The sequence below is a fragment of the Microcaecilia unicolor genome, chromosome 7 (assembly GCF_901765095.1).
Source record: "Microcaecilia unicolor chromosome 7, aMicUni1.1, whole genome shotgun sequence".
In the NCBI taxonomy this organism is placed as follows: domain Eukaryota; kingdom Metazoa; phylum Chordata; class Amphibia; order Gymnophiona; family Siphonopidae; genus Microcaecilia; species Microcaecilia unicolor.
The window spans coordinates 146,336,888-146,356,759 of NC_044037.1; the positions used below are offsets into that span (position 1 = coordinate 146,336,888).

General features: G+C 46.5%; 1 protein-coding gene across 1 annotated transcript in view; it reads left to right on the forward strand.

Annotated features, from left to right (window-relative positions):
• Positions 1–19,872, forward strand: part of MLPH (melanophilin) — a 643,600-nt gene that overhangs the window by 303,944 nt on the left and 319,784 nt on the right. Inside the window, exon 6 of the mRNA XM_030209662.1 lies at positions 13,745–13,952. Within this exon, the coding sequence (XP_030065522.1) occupies positions 13,745–13,952 (208 nt within the window). The remainder of the gene's footprint in view (positions 1–13,744; positions 13,953–19,872) is intronic.

Sequence of the window (19,872 nt, forward strand, 5' to 3'; positions counted from 1 at the left end):
GAAAAACAGATGGAAGGATGGGGAGAGAGAGGGAAAACAGATGGAAGGATGGGGAGAGAGAGGGAAACCAACAGAGGGAAGGATTGGGGAGAGAGAGGAAACCAACAGAGGGAAGGATGGGGAGAGAGAGGGAAAAACAGATGGAAGGATTGGGGAGAGAGGGGAAAAACAGATGGAAGGATTGGGGAGAGAGAGGGAAAACACAGATGGAAGGATTGGGGAGAGAGGGAAAACAGATGGAAGGATGGGGAGAGAGAGGGGGAAAAAACAGATGGAAGGATGGGGAGAGAGGGGGAAAAAACAGATGGAAGGAGGGGGAGAGAGGGGGAAAACAGATGGAAGGATGGGGAGAGAGAGAGGGAAAACGGAAGGATGGGGAGAGAAAGAGGGAAGATGCTGGATGGAAGAATGCAGAAAGAAATAGGGGAGACACTGGAAGGATGGGGAGAGAAAGCAGAGCTGCTGGATGGAAAAGTGGAATAGAGAAAGACTGGAGAATAAGAGGAAGGGGCATGGGGAGAACAAGGGTGAGAAAAAGATGAAAAGCCACAGGTAGATGAAGGAAATTAAAGAATGGATAGTAAGAATGAATTAAATCTGGACAGAGAGAGAGCCTGAAAAATATTGAAGAAAGCAAGAAAAAGGAGACAAAAATGACAAATGGCACAGAAGAGTTAAGCAAAAACAAAGGAAAGCAGAATCACAGACTGGGACCAATATGGAAAGAAAAACAGTCACCAGACAACAAAGGTAGAAAAAAATAATTTTATTTTCATTTTAGTGTTTGTAATATGTCCAATTTGAGAATTTACATTGGCTGTCTTATTTTGCACTGGGTATACTGGAGCTGTAAGAGCTTACAGAGATTATTTATCATGAAAAAAAATCACGTTATTTTTTTCTCTTATAGTACTATAATATTTTCAATGATGTCTGTTTATATGCGCCATGGCTGGTATAGGAGGTGTGGTTAATGTGGGTGTGGCTATCATAGGGGTGGAGCCATATGTGGTGACCCTGCCCATAATGAGTACTGGCACCTTTTTTTCTACAAAAAAAGCACTGCTTAAAATATACACTCAAACCCATCCATATCTATTCAGTCACAATCAGGGCAGAGACCATAGAAGTCTGCCCAGCAATGTTCATATACTAAAAGTTTTGAAGATTCTGGTGGCTTACATACATCATGAATGGTGGAGATATATAAGAAATAAACATTTAGTAATTACACACAAAACATTTAGTAATTACACACAAAAAAAGCAATCAGATTTTCACTTACTAGCTCTAAGCTAAACTTCCTCTTTGAATCTACTGTTTGAACCATCAGCCAATAAAATGGCTTTTAGCTGTAGCTATCTCAGGTTACCTGATAATTATGCACACATCATTGCAGTCATGCCCTCCTCTCAGTGTACATGTTCAGAAAAGAAAACTTTGAACCACTTACAGATTTTAACAAACACTATTTATTTTGTATTTCTCCCCAGTCTCACTTGCACACCTCCCTCCAAACCTGTTTTCTTTAATTTGAATATTGTTCAAGCTCACCCTGAATGAAGAGTTCTTCCCACACCAAAGACATATATAGCACTGGTTGCACTCTTTGAAGCAACTTTAGCAGAATGTGTCTGCCTCAGCACTGCTGGGCTGCCTTCACGTCCTGACGCGGAGAGGGAAGGGCAGGGGAGAGAAGAGAATCACAACTTCAGGTAAAAGATTTTGCAAGTGAGCGGACCTGGGCAGCGCCCTCCAGAGGTCGGCACCCCCCTGCGATGCTTACCCCGCTTACCATGTTGGCACGGCCCTGGGGGAAGGGAGAGGCAAGACTATACAAAACAGTGGATTTCAATAAGTAGCTTGAGTCTTGGTATAAAGAAGAAGGTTTTAGATTAGAGAGCTGCACAGGAACGGGGTTTGCGGGCTACATCTTTCTGTGATGGGAAAAAGGATCCTTGGGAAGAAATTCAGACAGTATGTTTCTAGACATTTAAACTAGAAGGTGGGGGTGACAAAAGGAAACAAGGGAATTCAGAAAGCCACCCCCAGAATAAACATGATGGCAGAGGGAAAGGTCATCTAAATATAGAAAACCACCTAAACTCACTAAACACATGGAAAGCAATGAGCACAAATGCTCGTAGTCTAGGTAAAAAGGTTCAAGACTTGCAAGCCCTGATGTTTGAAGAAAACTTGGATATTGTTTCTATTACAGAGACATGGTTCAATGATTCCCATGAATGGGATGTGACTATACCGGGCTATAATCTTTTTAGGAAAGATAGAGAGGGCCAAAGAGGTGGAAGAGCAGTGTTGTATGTGAGAGACAATATCAGAGCATCTTTAATGCAGGGAACCTGGGGAAAGGAAGAAGACTTATGGATCGTCCTGGGAAGAGAAGATGGAACTTGTATCCACACGGGGGTTATCTACAGACCTCTGGCACAAACGGAGAAGCTAGACAAAGATCTGATAGAAGATATTCAAAAGATTGGTATGAAAGGGGAGGTGCTACTGCTGAGAGATTTCAACTTGTCTGTGTGGATTGGAACGTCCCGTCTGTAGAATCAGAAAGAAGTAGGGAGATTGTGGATGCCTGTCAAAATGCCTTGTTCTGACAAATGGTGACGGAACCCACGAGGGAAAGGGCAAAGCTGGATCTAGTGCTCAAGAATGGAAGAAGTGTTTCCAGTATCCAGGTGGGTGCCTATCTATGTAATAGTGATCATCACACGGTATGGTTTGATATAAGAGCGAAAGCGGAGTGTGGACGCACAAAACTCAAAGTATTGGGATTTCAGACATACTGATTTTGATAAAATGGGGAAATACCTGAAGAAGGAGCTGTTGGCGTGGGAAGGCATAGAAGAAGCGGAAAATCAGTTTTCAAAGCTAAAGGCTGCTATAAATATGACAACTGATCTTTACGCAAGGAAAGTAAGCAAAGAGAAACAGGAAGCCTATATGGTTCTCCAAACAAGTAGCTGAAAAAATAAGAGCAAAAGAGGCTTTGTTCAAGAAATACAAAAGAACGCAACAAGAGGATCACAGAAAAGATTATCCGATTAAACTCAAAGAAGTGAAGAGGGAAATACAGCTAGCAAAAGCTCAAGTGGAAGAAAAAATGGCTAAAGATGTAAAGAGAGGTGACAAGACCTTTTTCAGATACATCGGAGAAAGGAGAAAAGATAGGAATGGAATTGCAAGACTGAAAGATAATGAGAATGGCTATGTGGAGAGTGAGGAGGATAAAGCGAACATGCTAAACAATTACTTCTCTTCAGTGTTCACAGAGAAAAATTCTGGTGAAGGACCGCGGTTGGCCGCCAAGGGAATATCTGTTAATGGAGTGGATACTGCGCCATTTATGGAAGAAAGAGTTTATAAACAGCTGGAGAATCTGAAGGTGGACAAAGCTATGGGGCCGGATGGGATACATCCCAGGATACTAAGGGAGCTCAGAGAGGTCCTGGCGGGACCTCTTAAAGATTTATTTAATTTATTTAATAGATCTTTAGAGACAGGAGAGGTTCCACAAGATTGGAGAGGAGCAGATGTGGTCCCTCATCATAAAAGTGTAGACAGGGAAGAAGTAGGAAACTACAGACTCACGTCGGTGGTAGGAAATATAATGGAGTCGCTGCTGAAAGAAAGGATAATTAACTTTCTAGAAGCCAATGAGTTACAGGACCCAAGGCAACATGGCGTTACCAAAGGAAAATCCTGCCAAACGATTCTTATTGACATCTTTGACTGGCAGGCTTATTTTCGAAAAAGAGAAGGGCGCCCATCTTTTGACACAAATCAGGAGATGGGCATTCTTCTCTCAGGGTCGCCCAAATTGGCATAATCGAAAGCCGATTTGGGCGTCCCCAACTGCTTCCCATCGCGGGGACAACCAGAGTTCCGGGGGGGGGGGGGGGGGTGTCGGAGGTGTAGCGAAGGTGGGACTGAGGTGTGTATAACAGATGGGCGTCCTCGAGCGATAATGGAAAAAAGAAGGGTGTCCCTGACGAGCACTTGGCCGACTTTACTTGGTCCATTTTTTCTTACGACCAAGCCTCAAAAAGGTGCTGAACTGACCAGATGACCACCGGAGGGAATCGGGGATGACCTCCCCTGACTCCCCCAGTGGTCACTAACCCCCTCCCACCCTCAAAAAAAACAACTTCAAAAACTTTTTTTGCCAGCCTGAAATGTCATACTCAGGTCCATCGCAGCAGTATGCAGGTCCCTGGGAGGGGAGGTGTGTGTGTGTCAGCAGAGGCATAGTGAAGGCGTGGACATCCTTCTTTCAAACATTTTGGATGTCCTGAAATGCCCCCCCCACACACACACACAGGGACATCCAAATTTCAAGGGAGTGGAGTGGAGGAGTGGCCTAGTGGTTAGAGCACGGGTCTTGCAATCCAGAGATGGTCAGTTTAAATCCCACTGCTGCTACTTGTGATCCAAAATCCAAATAAATAAATAAAGGGGATGTCAGAGGCATAGCATAAGGCATGGACATCCTTCTCATAGAAACACCCACATTTTGGACATCCTCAACTGCCCTTCACAGGGACGGAGGCATAGTGAAGGATGTCCTTCACCCATAATCTAAAAAAAAAAAAAAAAAGACTAGCACTTGGACATTTTCACCTGGACTTGTGTTTTTCTAAGGTTGTAGACGGCAATTTATTTAAGGTTGTAGACGGCTACTATACACGCAGCTTGTCTGCATGAATGAAGCCGTCTTTGGCATGCTCTGCACTGGCTTCCCCTCCTTAGGAAGGAAATCATGTGCAAATGAGCTAACAGCGAGCAGCTCATTTGCATGCAATTTCCTTCATGCATGCCCATTCCTTTCCGAATCGCTAAGGGATCGGTAAGGGAAGGGCTTTTTCCATTCAGTTAGTGCATCTGGCTGAAGATAAGGGAGCTATGTACCTGGGAGCAATTTGTGAAGTCCACTGCAGTGCCCCCTAGGGTGCCCGGTTGGTGTCCTGGCATGTCAGTGAGACCAGTGTACTACGAATGCTGGCTCCTTCCATGACCAAATGGCTTGGATTTGGTTGTTTCTGAGATGGCCGTCCTTCTCACAGGGTCACCCAAATCGGCATAATCTAAAGCCGATTTTGGGCGTCCCCAACTGCTTTCCATCGCGGGGATGACCAAAGTTCCCTGGAGTGTGTCGGAGGCATAGCGAAGGTGAGACTTGGGCATGCCTAACACATGGGCGTCCTCGACCCATAATGGAAAAAAACAGGGCGTCCCTGATGAACACTTAGATGACTTTACCTGGTCCTTTTTTTCTTACGACCAAGCCACAAAAAGGTGCTCGAACTGACCAGATGACCACTGGAAGGAATCAAGGATGACCTCCCCTTACTCCCCCAGTGGTTACTAACCCCCTCCCACCCTCAAAACAATTTTTAAAATATTTTTTGTGAGCCTCTATGCCAGCCTCAAATATCATACCCAGCTCCATGACAGCAGTATGCAGGTCCCTGGAGCAGTTTTAGTGGGTGCAGTGCACTTCAGGCAGGTGGACCCATGCCCATCCCCCCTTCTACCTGTTACACTTGTGGTGGTAAATGTGAGCCCTTCAAAACATACCAGAACCCACTGTACCCACATCTAGGTGCCCACCCTTCATCCCTAAGGGCTATGATAGTCGTGTAACAGTTGTGGGGATTGGGTTTTGCCGGGGGGGGGGGGGGGGGTGGGGGGGGGCGGGGGGTTGGGGGCTGAGCACACAAGGTGAGGGAGCTATGTACCTCGGAGCTTTTTCTGAAGTCCACTGCAGTGCCCCCTAGGGTGCCTGGTTGGTGTCCTGGCATGTCAGGGGACCAGTGCACTACAAATGCTGGTTCCTCCCACGACCAACGGCTTGCATTTGGTCATTTCTGAGATGGGCATCCTTAGTTTCTATTATCACCGAAAATCAGAAATGACCAAGTCTAAGGACGACCATCTCTAGGGACAACCTAAATGTCAAGATTTGGGCGTCCACGACCGTATTATCGAAAGAAAAGATGGACGCCTATCTTGTTTCGATAATACGGGTTTCCCCGCCCCTTCGCCATGCCCCTGTATGGCTCCAAGGCTGTCTGCTAAAGCTTATGAATTCACAGCTCTGATAACTACTTGGAAGAAACACTTCTTGGACAACTGGATATACTTGCATCCTTGAAGCCCTCTTTGTACCAGAACTGACTTCTATAACTCTCAAGCAGCAAGTGTCAGCAGGCTTCACTTTAACAGTCCACCCAGATTGGCACCACAAAATTCTTTCAAGGCAATGCAATTTACTTTGACAAACTTTCCAGCTTAGAAAGAGGTCTGAGACATCAGAGGTAATTATATATGTATCCACAACTGTTACATTCACTCTGTACAAAGAGCTGATTTAATGGCTATGTGCTTTCCTTTAAGGTGCTGAGATAAACACTGCACAGTTCTCTTGCAAGACTTATACCGTTCACAATTCAATTTTCTCTTGAGGTCACACACTAGGAGCTTTTAAAGCAATGCACTTTTAACTCTGTTTTACTTTCACAATAAGGATTTGCTGATGTAGTGCTTGTAATTACTCTATATGCAACTTGCACTTAAGCTGAAACATTCTCTGTTATTCACACGTGTGATACTTTGAAAATGTCCATTACAATTTCACTGGAGAACTCCAAGATTCTTCGCTGTGCTGTTCTAGGCAAAGTGTGGCCATAAAGCTTCAACAGCTAGCATAAACTACTCCCAAGTAAAGGCTTTATCAGTAGACTTTCAATTCTTAATCCAACTGTCCTATAATGTAGTAGTCATAGCAAACAAAGAAAATCAACTTACAGTTCAGTTGCTTAGAAAGAATTGTAACTTTCTGCAAACAGAGTCCATATCTGTTTGCAGAAAGATGCAGAGAGATGCCCAGAACCTCAGCCAGAGGAAAAGCTGTAATACTCAAGGGTAATAAATGTGGTAAAGAATCTTGATGGAATCACAGCAGATTAAGAGAGGGATCAGCCGCTAGAACAGCTGCTGATCACAAAGATATACTGGGAAGACTGGACTCTCTTTCATAGCCCCCAGAAGAAGCGAGAGGGCTGACCCTGGTCCAGAACTAAGAGCCAATAGGGAATGTTCACAAGGAGTCAATCACAGGAAATTGCAAGCTATAGGGATAGCAGCCCTAGTACACAGACAATGCAACTGAATACAAATAATACTCATACTAAATATATATAACAATGCTTCCATGAATATGGGGGTAGAACAGCAAATACAGAATTCTGCGCAAATTCTTTCATTCCCTAGCTCTCACATTTCCCATATCACTCATTTCCAGGCTCTTCTTACCTTTTTATCTTTCATCTACTCTCCATTACCACTTTTCTACCCTCTATAACCACTATCCTCCTCTCATCTTGAGAACCCTCTCATGGCCTTTTCCACATGAATCCATAATTCCTAGCATCTTCCCTTCCTATCCCCCACTTCACAATTGTAGCCCAGCATCTCTTCCCTCTCTCTCTTTCTCTCCTCACCCCAAATTAGATTTGTTAGGAACTGGGCAACATTCTGGGGAAGGGGGAGCCTATTCCGAAAGGATGGGCTCCACCTTAACCAGGGTGGGACCAGGCTGCTGGCGTCGGCATTTAAAAAGGAGATAGAGCAGCTTTTAAACTAGAAATGGGGGGAAGGCCGACAGTCGCTCAAAAGCGCATGGTTCGGGAAAAGGTATCTTGCAAAGATACCTCACAAACAGGGAAGATAGGGTTTCTGGATTGTGAAGTTGCACAACAGACCGTGGTAGGCCAGGTGCCCTTAAATACAACTAAAGATCAGACAAAAGATGTCAAATCAATAGTGTCAGGTACTAAGCATCATGCAAATAAGAACAACAAACATACTCTGCAAATGCTAGGAGTCTAAGAAATAAGATGGGAGAGTTGGAATATATTGCACTAAATGAAAAATTGGATATAATAGGCATTACTGAGACCTGGTGGAAGGAGGATAACCAGTGGGACACTGTCATACCGGGGTACAAAGTATATCGTAATGATAGGGTAGACTGGACTGGTGGAGGGGTAGCATTGTATATTAAAGAGAGCCTTGACTCAGATAGATTACAAATTCAGCAGGACACAAATCACACCTTTGAATCACTGTGGGTTGAAATTCCATGTATAAAAGGGAAATAAATGGTGATAGGAGTGTACTACCGTCCACCTCGCCAGGATGAGCAGGTAGGCACAGAAATGATAAAAGAAATCAGAGACGCGAACAAAATGGGCAATGTGATAATAATGGGTGACTTCAATTATCCAAATATAGACTGGGTAAATGTAACATCGGGACATGCTACAGAGATACAATTCCTTGATGAAATCAAGGACAGCTTTATGGAGCAACTGGTGCAGGAGCCGACGAGAGAAGGAAAAATTCTAGACTTGGACCTTAGTGGAGCACATGATCTGGTGAGGGACGTTATGGTACTGGGGCCGCTTGATAACAGTGACCATAATATGATCAGTTTTGACATCAACCTTGAAGTAACTGTACACAGAAAGTCAAATACGTTAGCGTTTAACTTTAAAAAAGGAGACTATGATAAAATGAGAAGAACGGTAAAAAAAAAACTTAGGGGGGCAACTGAGAGAGTAAAAACTGTACAACAGGCATGGACGCTGTTCAAAAATACCATCCTGGAGGCCCAGGCCATACATATTCCGCGAATTAGAAAAGAAAGACGGAAGTACAAAAGACACCCGGCCTGGTTGAAAAGTGAGGTGAAGGAAGCTATTAGGGCTAAAAGAAACGCCTTCAGAAAATGGAAGAAGGAACCGTCTGAAAATAACAAGAAACAGCATAAGGAGTGTCAAAGCAAATGCAAGGCGCAGATTAAGAAGGCCAAGAGGGAGTATGAAAAAAAGATAGCATTAGAGGCAAAAAAACATAGTAAAAATTTTTTTCGGTATATTAAAAGCAGGAAGCCGGCAAAAGAATCGGTTGGGCCGCTGGATGACCGAGGGGTAAAAGGGGCGATCAAGGAAGACAAAGACGTAGCGGAGAGACTGAATGAATTCTTTGCTTCGGTCTTCACCGAGGAAGATTTGGGTGGGATACCGGTGTCGGAAATGGTATTTCAAGCGGACGAGTCGGAGAAACTTACTGACTTCACGGTAAACCTGGAGGACGTAATGGGGCAGTTTGGCAAACTGAAGAGTAGCAAATCTCCTGGACCGGATGGTATTCATCCTAGAGTACTGATAGAACTGAAAAACGAGCTTGCGGAGCTACTGCTAGTGATATGCAACTTATCCTTAAAATCGAGCGTGGTACCGGAAGATTGGAGGGTGGCCAATGTAACGCCCATTTTTAAAAAAGGCTCCAGGGGAGATCCGGGAAATTATAGACCGGTGAGTCTGACGTCGGTGCCGGGGAAAATGGTAGAGGCTATTATCAAAAACAAAATTACAGAGCACATCCGAGGACATGGATTACTGAGACCAAGTCAGCATGGCTTTTGTGTGGGGAAATCTTGCCTGACCAATTTACTTCAATTCTTTGAAGGAGTGAACAAACATGTGGACAAAGGGGAGTCGGTTGATATTGTGTATCTGGATTTTCAAAAGGCGTTTGACAAGGTACCTCATGAAAGGCTACAGAGGAAATTGGAGGGTCATGGGATAGGAGGAAATGTCCTATTGTGGATTAAAAACTGGTTGAAGGATAGGAAACAGAGAGTGGGGTTAAATGGGCAGTATTCACAATGGAGAAGGGTAGTTAGTGGGGTTCCTCAGGGGTCCGTGCTAGGACCACTGCTTTTTAATATATTTATAAATGATTTAGAGATGGGAGTAACTAGCGAGGTAATTAAATTTGCTGATGACACAAAGTTATTCAAAGTCGTTAAATCGCGACAGGATTGTGAAAAATTACAAGAGGACCTTACGAGACTGGGAGACTGGGCGGCTAAATGGCAGATGATGTTTAATGTGAGCAAGTGCAAGGTGATGCATGTGGGAAAAAAGAACCCGAATTATAGCTACGTCATGCAAGGTTCCACGTTAGGAGTTACGGACCAAGAAAGGGATCTGGGTGTCGTCGTCGATAACACACTGAAACCTTCTGCTCAGTGTGCTGCTGCGGCTAAGAAAGCGAATAGAATGTTGGGTATTATCAGGAAAGGTATGGAAAACAGGTGTGAGGATGTTATAATGCCGTTGTATCGCTCCATGGTGCGACCGCACCTTGAGTATTGTGTTCAATTCTGGTCGCCGCATCTCAAGAAAGATATAGTAGAATTGGAAAAGGTGCAGCGAAGGGCGACTAAAATGATAGTGGGGATGGGACGACTTCCCTATGAAGAAAGACTAAGGAGGCTAGGGCTATACAGCTTGGAGAAGAGACGGCTGAGGGGAGACATGATAGAGGTATATAAAATAATGAGTGGAGTGGAACAGGTGGATGTGAAGCGTGTGTTCACGCTTTCCAAAAATACTAGGACTAGGGGGCATGCGATGAAACTACAGTGTAGTAAATTTAAAACAAATCGGAGAAAATTTTTCTTCACCCAACGTGTAATTAAACTCTGGAATTCGTTGCCGGAGAAAGTGGTGAAGGCGGTTAGCTTAGCAGAGTTTAAAAAGGGGTTGGACGGTTTCCTAAAGGACAAGTCCATAAACCGCTACTAAACGGACTTGGAAAACTCCAAAATTCCAGGAATAACATGTATAGAATGTTTGTACGTTTGGGAAGCTTGCCAGGTGCCCTTGGCCTGGACTGGCCGCTGTCGAGGACAGGATGCTGGGCTCGATGGACCCTTGGTCTTTTCCCAGTATGGCATTACTTATGTACTTATGTACTTGAAGCCTTCTCTTCCTTCTGCCTGCCCTTTCCGACATCTCTCCTTCCTTCCTTCCTTCCTTCCTTCCTTCCTTCCTTCCTTCCTTCCTTCCTTCCCTACCATCCTCCTCCCTCAAGTCTGACATCTCTCCTTCCCTTCCTTCCACCCCTCCCCTAGTCTGATATCTCTTCCTCATCCCTTTCACCTGATCCCCCAGTCCGATATCTCTTATCCCTTCTGCCCTTTTCCCATCTGACATCCCTCCCTCAGCCCTTCTGCCCCCAAAATCCATCTCTCCCTCTTCCCTTTCTACCCTCCCTTGAGTCCATCTCTTCTTTTCTGCCTCCACCCTTTCCCCCTTCACTCCCTCCCCCGAATCCATGTCCCTTACCCCTTCCGTTCCCTCCCTCAAGTCCAACATCTCTCCCTTTCCCCCAAGTCCGACATCTCTCTCTCTCTCCCTTCTGCCACACCTTCACAGAGTCTGACATCTCTCTCTCTCTCTTTTTTCCGCCACACCTCCCTTAAATCCATCATCAATTTCTCCCTCCCTCTACAACCTCCTACCCTATCCAACATCTCTCCCTCTATCCCTTCTATACCCCCTCTCCTGACATTGTCCCTTCCTCCCCCCCTTCTGCCCCCTCCCCAAATCCATCTCTCCCTCCTTTCTAATCCCGAGTCCAACATTTCTCCCTCCTTCCCCTCCAGAAGTGATATATTTCTCCCTCTCTGCCTCCCGTTCTCCAACATCACTCACTTACATACTCTCTCTCCCCTCTCCTCACTACCCCCTCCCCAGCCAGTGATCTGGCATCTCCCCATTCTTTTCTCAACTCCATTCCCCTGTGTCTACCTTGATTTGCATTCCAAAAGTCACCAGTGGCAGCAGTGACTCAAATACACTGCCCTGCTGCTGGCCCCCATGTCTTCTCTCTGCATAAATCAAGGTAGTCTTCGGGTTGGGGGGTGGAAGGAAAAATGTTGGCCTGGGAGGATTGAGGTGGTAGCTGAAGGGAGAGAGAGATATGGATTCAGAGGAAGGGGTTAGAAGCTTGCGAGCAGGCAGGCCAGTCAGCAGCAAGATGCCACTTCCTGAAAAATGCTTCCTAAGGCTTCTGTCTCAGTTGGCCTAATTATAGAACTGCCCCTGGTCACATCAATAAAAATATCATGAGTGATATGTCTGCATTTCCAGTATACTCCGAAAGGCTGCAGTACTTGATAGTTGAAATGCACAAAAGGATGAATGTCAAGAGATTAAGTTCAGATTTGTAAAAAATGGAGATAGTAAGATGTATATATGTGAAAAAAATGTTAGAGTGGTATCAAAATCTAGAAAGTAAAATAATATTTTCATTGGTTCATTTCATTAAGTATCAGTGTGTGAAATTACAGATAAGTGTTACTATTTATCTTCAGGTCAGGGGCAGCTGTCAAGAAATGTTTCAAATTCTGTTTTTTCTCCATTGCATTTGTGGACTGTATTTACAAGAACATCTAGAAATGTACATTAGAAGGAATGGAGGGTACAGAATATTGTTCACAAAGTTTGAAGAAGAACACTATCAGGCTTATTTTCGAAAGAGAAGGGCGCCCATCTTTTGACACAAATCGGGAGATGGGCGTCCTTCTCCCAGGGTCGCCCAAATTGGCATAATCGAAAGCTGATTTTAGATGTCCTCACTGCTTTCCGTCACGGTGACGACCAAAGTTCACGGGGCATGTCGGAAGCGTCGCGAAGGCAGGATTAGGGTGTGCTTAACACATGGGCGTCGTTGGCCGATAATGGAAAAAAGAAGGGCGTCCCCTGGCTTTACTTGGTTCTTTTTTTTACGACCAAGCCACAAAAATGTGCCCTAAATGACCAGATGACCACTGGAGGGAATCAGGGATGACCTCCCCCTACTCCCCCAGTGGTCACTAACCCCCTCCCACCCTAACAAAATATTTTTCCAGCCTCTATGCCAGACTCAAATACCATACCCAGCTCCATGACAGCAGTATGCTGTCCCTGGAGCAGTTTTAGTGGGTTACTGCAGTGCACTTCAAGCAGGCGGACCCAGGCCCATCCCCCCTTACCTGTTATACTTGTGGTGGTAAATGTGAGCCCTCCAAAACCCACCACAAACCCACTGTATCCACATCTAGGTGCCCCCCTTCATCCCCAAGGGCTACGGTAGTGGTGTACAGTTGTGGCGAGTAGTTTTTTTTTGGGGGGGGGGTTGGGGGGTTCAGCACACAAGGTAAGGGAGCTATGCACCTGGGAGCTTTTTCTGAAGTCCACTGCAGTGCCCCCTAGGGTGCCTGGTTGGTGTCCTGGCATGTGAGGGAGACCAGTGCACTATGAATGCTGGTTTCTCCCACGACCAAATGGCTTGGATTTGGTATTCTGAGATGGGTGTCCTCGGTTTCCATTATCGCCGAAAATCGGGGACGACCATCTCTAGGGACGACCATCTATAAGGTCGACCTAAATGTTGAGATTTGGGTGTCCCTGACCGTATTATCAAAAAGAAAGATGGCCGCTCATCTTGTTTCGATAATACGGGTTTCCCCGCCCCTTCATGGAGCCGTCCTGTGAGGACGCCCTCAGGAAAACTTGGGCGCCCCGTTCGATTATGCCCCTCCACATTTACTAATTTTGAAAATAGTTGGTAATATGATTTTGAAAAGGATAAAAAAAATAATTATCAGTTAAAGAAAAACGTGTCACTCTGATTTCTCTCTCCCTGGAGTATAAGCAAAAGCTCTATATCTGATTTCTTTCTCTGAGGGAGAAGCAAGGAGTATGTTTCTGATTTTACTCTAATAGACAAAAGGGAAAGATGGGCAGCTAAAAAAGCTAACACAGATTCCCACTCACTCCCAGATAGTATTGTGTTTTAATTACCATGCATTTCCTCTTAGTCTTTCTCCAAACTTGTGGGCCAAGGAAAGGATGCCTCTCAAAAGGAATCTCTGATTGCTGAAGCAGACCTTGCTGCTATGTTCCATCACATTCTGCAACAGCAGGGAGAAACCACATCACCACCAGGGCAAGAATTCACCACCGAGGTCAATCTTCCTGGCAATTCAAACTGGAAGAACCTGGATAAAAATAGTCGCCATAGAGCAGGTAGGTGTACCCAGCCAAAGGTTAAAAGTTGGAAATGGTTTTAAATTGCTGCTTTATCCTTACAGTAGTGTATTACTATTTAACTTTTTCACAAGGCTGAAGACACTGAATATTGCAGTTTTATACTGGTTTCTTAACTTTCAGACAGCCACCCAACTTAAAACACAAGCTAATTAGAAGTAAGCTCCCAACACAGACTCAAAAAGAAGAGAATGGCACACATCCTTGCAATATATCCAGCTGCAAACTATGCCAAAACATCTCACAGGACCCCACAGTCATTCATAAAGGAAAAACATTCAACATAAAGGAATCCTTCACATGCTCATCTTCCAATGTGGTATGCATCATCCAGTGTAAAAAATGTGACCAAGGATGCTATATTGGAGAAACAAGTCAGATGCTAAAAACAAGATTTAACTTACATAGACATCACATGAAAAACGCCATTGCCAGCCAGGATGCCACACTTGTTGGGCAACACTTTACAAAAACAGAACACTGTACTAGTGATTTCACAGTAAGAATCCTGAAAGGTAACTTTAAAACAATACAGGAACGTGGGACGGGGGGCGTGTCAAGATGGCGACCTGAGCGTTTGTGTTGGTCGGTTGTGTCGGAACTGCTGGTGATTCCTTACCTTTTTCGTTTTCCAAAATGCCCCATACAAAAAGAAAGGGGCTAGTGAAAGGCCAAACGCCAGTGGCCCGAACTTCCTCTTCATCTCAGCAGTCGATAGAACGATTCACCACGCTCATTCCAACTACCAAGGCGTGCGATTCCGAGCTGAGGATCGAAGGAGGAGCCTCGGTCCTCTCGGACCTAGAAACATCACTATCGCCGCCAAATAATCGACCTTCGTGCCCAGCGTCTCTAGAACAGAGTGAGGAGATTCAGACCCGTACGGAAGTCGTTCAGGGTCAAATCTCTCATGGCGTCGACTCTTTCCAGAACGCCGAGGGAACAACTTTGGAAGGAAATCCTCCCACGGAGATTACTCTTCAGGTGATTTGACAGGCATTACAGGGATTGAACCAGACTGTTTTGAAATCAGCTCGGGAGACCTCTCAGCTCGTGAGTAAGATTGATTCTCTAACCTGTTCTTTTGAAAAGACTAAGCAGGAGACAGCGTCTCAAATGGAACAAATTCAACAAGAAGTTTAAAAACAACAACTGAATCTTTGATTGCAGACAAAACTATTATACATAGGAAGATAGAACAATTTGAAAATTGTAATAGACGACTGAATCTGAGACTGTTAAACTTTCCCTGGGTAAAAAATGTAAGCTCTACGGAAATGTTTAAAAAGTATTTACAAGATATTTTGTTGTTTCCGGCCTCAGCTATACCCCCTTTAAATAAAACGTATTATTTGCCGATGCCTGTGCAAGCTGAACCTGGGGATAGTGATGATAAATTGGATCACCTGAAGAGACTACCTTTAGATCAGCAAGCTATACAAGAACCTTTTGATATTTCATTGATATTAGAAACATCATTTTCTGAAATAGAGCAGCGTAGAACTCTTTTAGTATCTTTTGTCTTTGAGCAGGACTTAAATTCGGTATTGAAGTTATATTTCAGGAACTCTTTGAAAATTTTTTGTGGTCAAAGAATTTGGGTATATCCTGACGTCTGTAAGACAACTCAAGATTGGAGGAAAAAATTCTTGACTTTTCGAGAGGAAACCCGAGCTTTGGGGGCAACATATTTGCTTGCATAAATGTCTGATTAAATATATGGGTATAAAATATATATTCTATGACCCAGAACATCTTAAAGCTTTTTTAGAAATGAAAAAGCTAACCACTAAACCTAAAGAGTAATATGAATGTTATCACACTGATTATTGCAGAATTAATGGGAATGTTCAGGTCAGGCCATATAGCCTTTCTTTTTTTTTTCCTTTCTTTATGGATCTCCTAATGTCCTGATCACCCCTCCCCCTTCTTGTATAATTTTGGTTGTGGTCTAAGGAATTGTATAATTTGATATATGGAAAATTTGTATGTGAAGATTTCCTCAGTAGTATGTATTCAAAGATATGCAATGTGTTACAGAAACATGTTAATCATGTAAAAACATATGAAAATTTAAATAAAAAAAATAAAAAAACAATACAGGAACGTAAGACCTTTGAAGTCAGAATGATTAAATATTTTGACACCCACCAGACAGGACTTAACAGAGATCTGGGCTTTCTAGCCCATTATAAGCCATAAAATTGTAAATTGTACTGCTTTGTTTGCCTACTCGCGCCAGATTAGCGCATGGACCAGGAGACCCCGCCCGCCGGGCACGCTGGCCAATCCAGGCCTCCCTTGCCTGCCTAGGCCGGGGGGATTGGCTCCAGCTGCTTCAAGGGGATGGACGGGCGGGGGATTTAAACAACGAAACGGAAACAGACCAGTGCTTCCGTTTCGTTCGTCAGAAGCCCCCACAGTGGATCGGAAGGCTAGCCACCTTCAGAGACTGTGTCCTTCCAGCTAGCCGTCCTTGCTAGCCACCTTCAGAGACTGTGTCCTCTTCAGCTAGCCGTCCTTGCTAGCCACCTCCAGAGACTGTGTCCTCTTCAGCTAGCCGTCCTTGCTAGCCACCTTCAGAGACTGTGTCCTCTTCAAGCTAGCCGTCCTTGCTAGCCACCTCCAGGGACTGTGTTCCTCTTCAGCTAGCCGTCCTTGCTAGCCACCTTCAGAGACTGTGTCCTTCCAGCTAGCCGTCCTTGCTAGCCACCTTCAGAGACTGTGTTCCTTTTCTGCGCTAGCCGTCCTTGCTAGCTGCCCTTTAGAGACTGAGTTGCTGACTACCAGCCAAGCCGACCGTCACCCCGCGGTTCCAGCAGTCCTGCTGGCCGCCTGCAGCTGGGGGCTCAACCCTCGGTGAACGGCGGTCGCCGCGGGTGAAGATTCGGGGTGCGCGGCGGTCCTCGGAGGTCTTGCCAGGCCTCAGGGAACCTAATGGCTCACCAACCATCGGAACAGGACAGGAAACGGAAGCCATGAGCTCGCCTACGCAGCCCGATCTACGGGACCTGGCCAAGGTACTTCAGCAGCAGCAGGAGCAGCTGAACGCCCTGTCGGGGGCGCTCCAGAACGTATGCTCTCAACTTTCTACGCTTCAGGTACAGAACCAGGCCGCTGTGGTCCAGGGGGCCGCAGCGGCTCCCCGTTCGGGAGGGTTCCGCACGGGACCTCGGTTCCCTGAGCCGGCGCGATATAATGGGGCCCCCGGAGGTTGCCGGGGGTTCCTCAATCAGTGCAACTTGGCCTTCCGGATGCAACCGGAGACATTTGCTTCGGACCAAAGTAAAGTGGGATATATCATGGGCTTATGTGAAGGGAAGGCCCTGGCCTGGGTGGCCCCACTTAACGAGCAACAGGACCCCATCTTGGATGACTATAGTGAATTTCAGAGCCGGTTCCGTATGGTGTTCGACCTTCCTGGGAGACCATCTTCCGTGGCATCGGAACTGCTGAGAATTCATCAGGGTGAGGGAACGGTGGCCGATTATGCCATTCGTTTCCGGACTTTAGCCACGGAGCTCCGTTGGAACCCGGAGTCCTTAATGGCCATCTTTACGGAAGGGTTACAAGAACGAATCAAGGACGAATTGGCAGGGCGAGAGGTCCCAGGCCAACTGGACGCCCTGATTTCGCTCTGTATCCGCGTAGATACCCGGTTCCAGGAGCGAGCAAGAGCCCGGGCGGAACGGCAGAAGTGGGCACGGGGAACGTCCCGGACTACTAAGGGGCCGTCTCCTCGCCGTGGGAACCGGGACTCCAAGGAGAATGGGGAGGAGCCGATGGTGATGGGCCGTCAACGACTGGCCCCTTCCGACAGGAAAAAACGCTTGTGGGACGGACTGTGCCTCTATTGTGGTGAGGCCGGACACTTTATTCGAGCCTGTCCCGCCCGGGCGGGAAACGTCTCCCCCAAGGCACCTTGAGGGGAGGGGTCTTGGGGCATTCCGCTCCCCTACCGGATTCCTTGATCACACTGCCAGTAATTCTACGGTGGCACGAGACCGCTATCCAGACCCGGGCCCTTGTGGACTCTGGGTCGGGGGGCAACTTCATCGGGTACGAACTGCTACAACAGATGGGCTGGCCCACGCTCCCGCGGCGGCCGGCGCTGCAAATCACCTCCATCCAGGGAACTACATTACCACAGCCGGTCACGGAGATCACCTCCTTTTTGGAATTGCAGGTGGGGGAGGATCACCGGGAAGAAGTCCAATTCCTGGTACTATCCCGGACCATTCATCCAGTGGTTCTAGGATTGCCCTGGCTACGGAGTCATAGCCCTGTTATTGACTGGACCAAGGGAACTATCCAAGCTTGGGGCAGTTCCTGTCGGGAGAACTGTTGTAAGGGCCGGACCGGCAGCTGCCCCGCATTTACTAGTACGCCCGGGGGGGCGCGGATAGAGCTGGGCTCCCTGCCCATGGACTATAGGGACTTTGCAGATGTGTTTTGTCCAGTGGAGGCGGAAGTTCTACCGCCTCATCGGTTGTTTGACTGTGCCATTAACTTGATGGCAGATACCATGCCACCGCGGGGCCGACTGTATACCCTGTCCCGAGGGGAGTCCAAGGCGATGCAGGAGTACATCCGGGAGAATCTGCGAAGAGGTTTCATCCGGCCCTCTACGTCTCCGGCCGGGGCCGGATTCTTTTTTGTTACTAAGAAGGATGGCTCCTTGAGGCCCTGTATCGATTATCGGGGGTTAAATGCCATCACGGTAAAGGATCGCTTTCCTCTTCCGCTCATTCTCGAACTCTTTGACAGGCTGCAAGGAGCCCAGATGTTTACCAAGTTGGACTTACGGGGGGCCTACAACTTAGTGCGGATCCGGCGAGGGGCCGAATGGAAGACGGCTTTTAACACCCACGAGGGACATTTCGAGTATCGGGTGATGCCATTTGGCCTATGTAATGCCCCTGCGGTGTTTCAGCGACTTATTAATTTTGTGCTCGAGGATTTGCTGAACTCCACGGTAATTGTTTATCTGGACGACATCTTGGTGTTTTCCCAAAACCCCGCGGAACATGTGGGTCATGTTCGCGCAGTGCTGCAGCGGTTACAACAATACCGCCTGTTTGCTAAGCTCAGCAAGTGCGCTTTTCACCAGAGGTCGTTACCATTTTTGGGACACATTCTGTTACCCGGGGGGCTACAGATGGAACCGGACAAACTCCGGGCAATTCGAGAATGGCCACAACCGCTGGGATTGAAAGCACTGCAACGTTTTTTGGGATTCGCGAACTACTATCGCCAGTTTATTCCCCAGTATTCACAACTGACGGCGCCGTTGACAGCGCTCACTAGAAAAAACGCGAAGGTCCGGGACTGGCCGCCCGAGGCACAGGTGGCTTTTCGCCAGGTAAAGGAGGCATTCAACTCAGCGTCCATTTTGTTAGCCCCGGATCCAGACAAGCCCTTTATTGTGGAAGTGGATGCGTCCGCGTTGGGAGCTGGGGCGGTCCTCTCGCAAGTGAATTCTAAGGGCCGGCGCCAGCCTTGCTCTTTCTTCTCTCGTAGATTCTCCCCGGCGGAATGTAATTATACAGTAGGGGACAGAGAGCTCCTAGCATTGAAATTAGCCCTGCAGGAATGGAGATATCTGCTGGAGGGAGCGGAACATCGATTCACAGTGATCACTGACCACAAGAATCTACTGTATCTACAAGAGGCTCAACGGCTCAATCCCCGACAAGCCCGGTGGTCATTGTTTTTCGCCAGATTTCATTTTCAATTAGTTTTTCGGGCGGCTGCTCAAAATACCCCTGCGGATTCCCTCTCCAAAGCATTTGAGATTCCAGAGGAGACTACTACTACTACTACTACTTAACATTTCTAGAGCGCTACTAGGGTTACGCAGCGCTGTACAATTTAACAAAGAGAGACAGTCCCTGCTCAA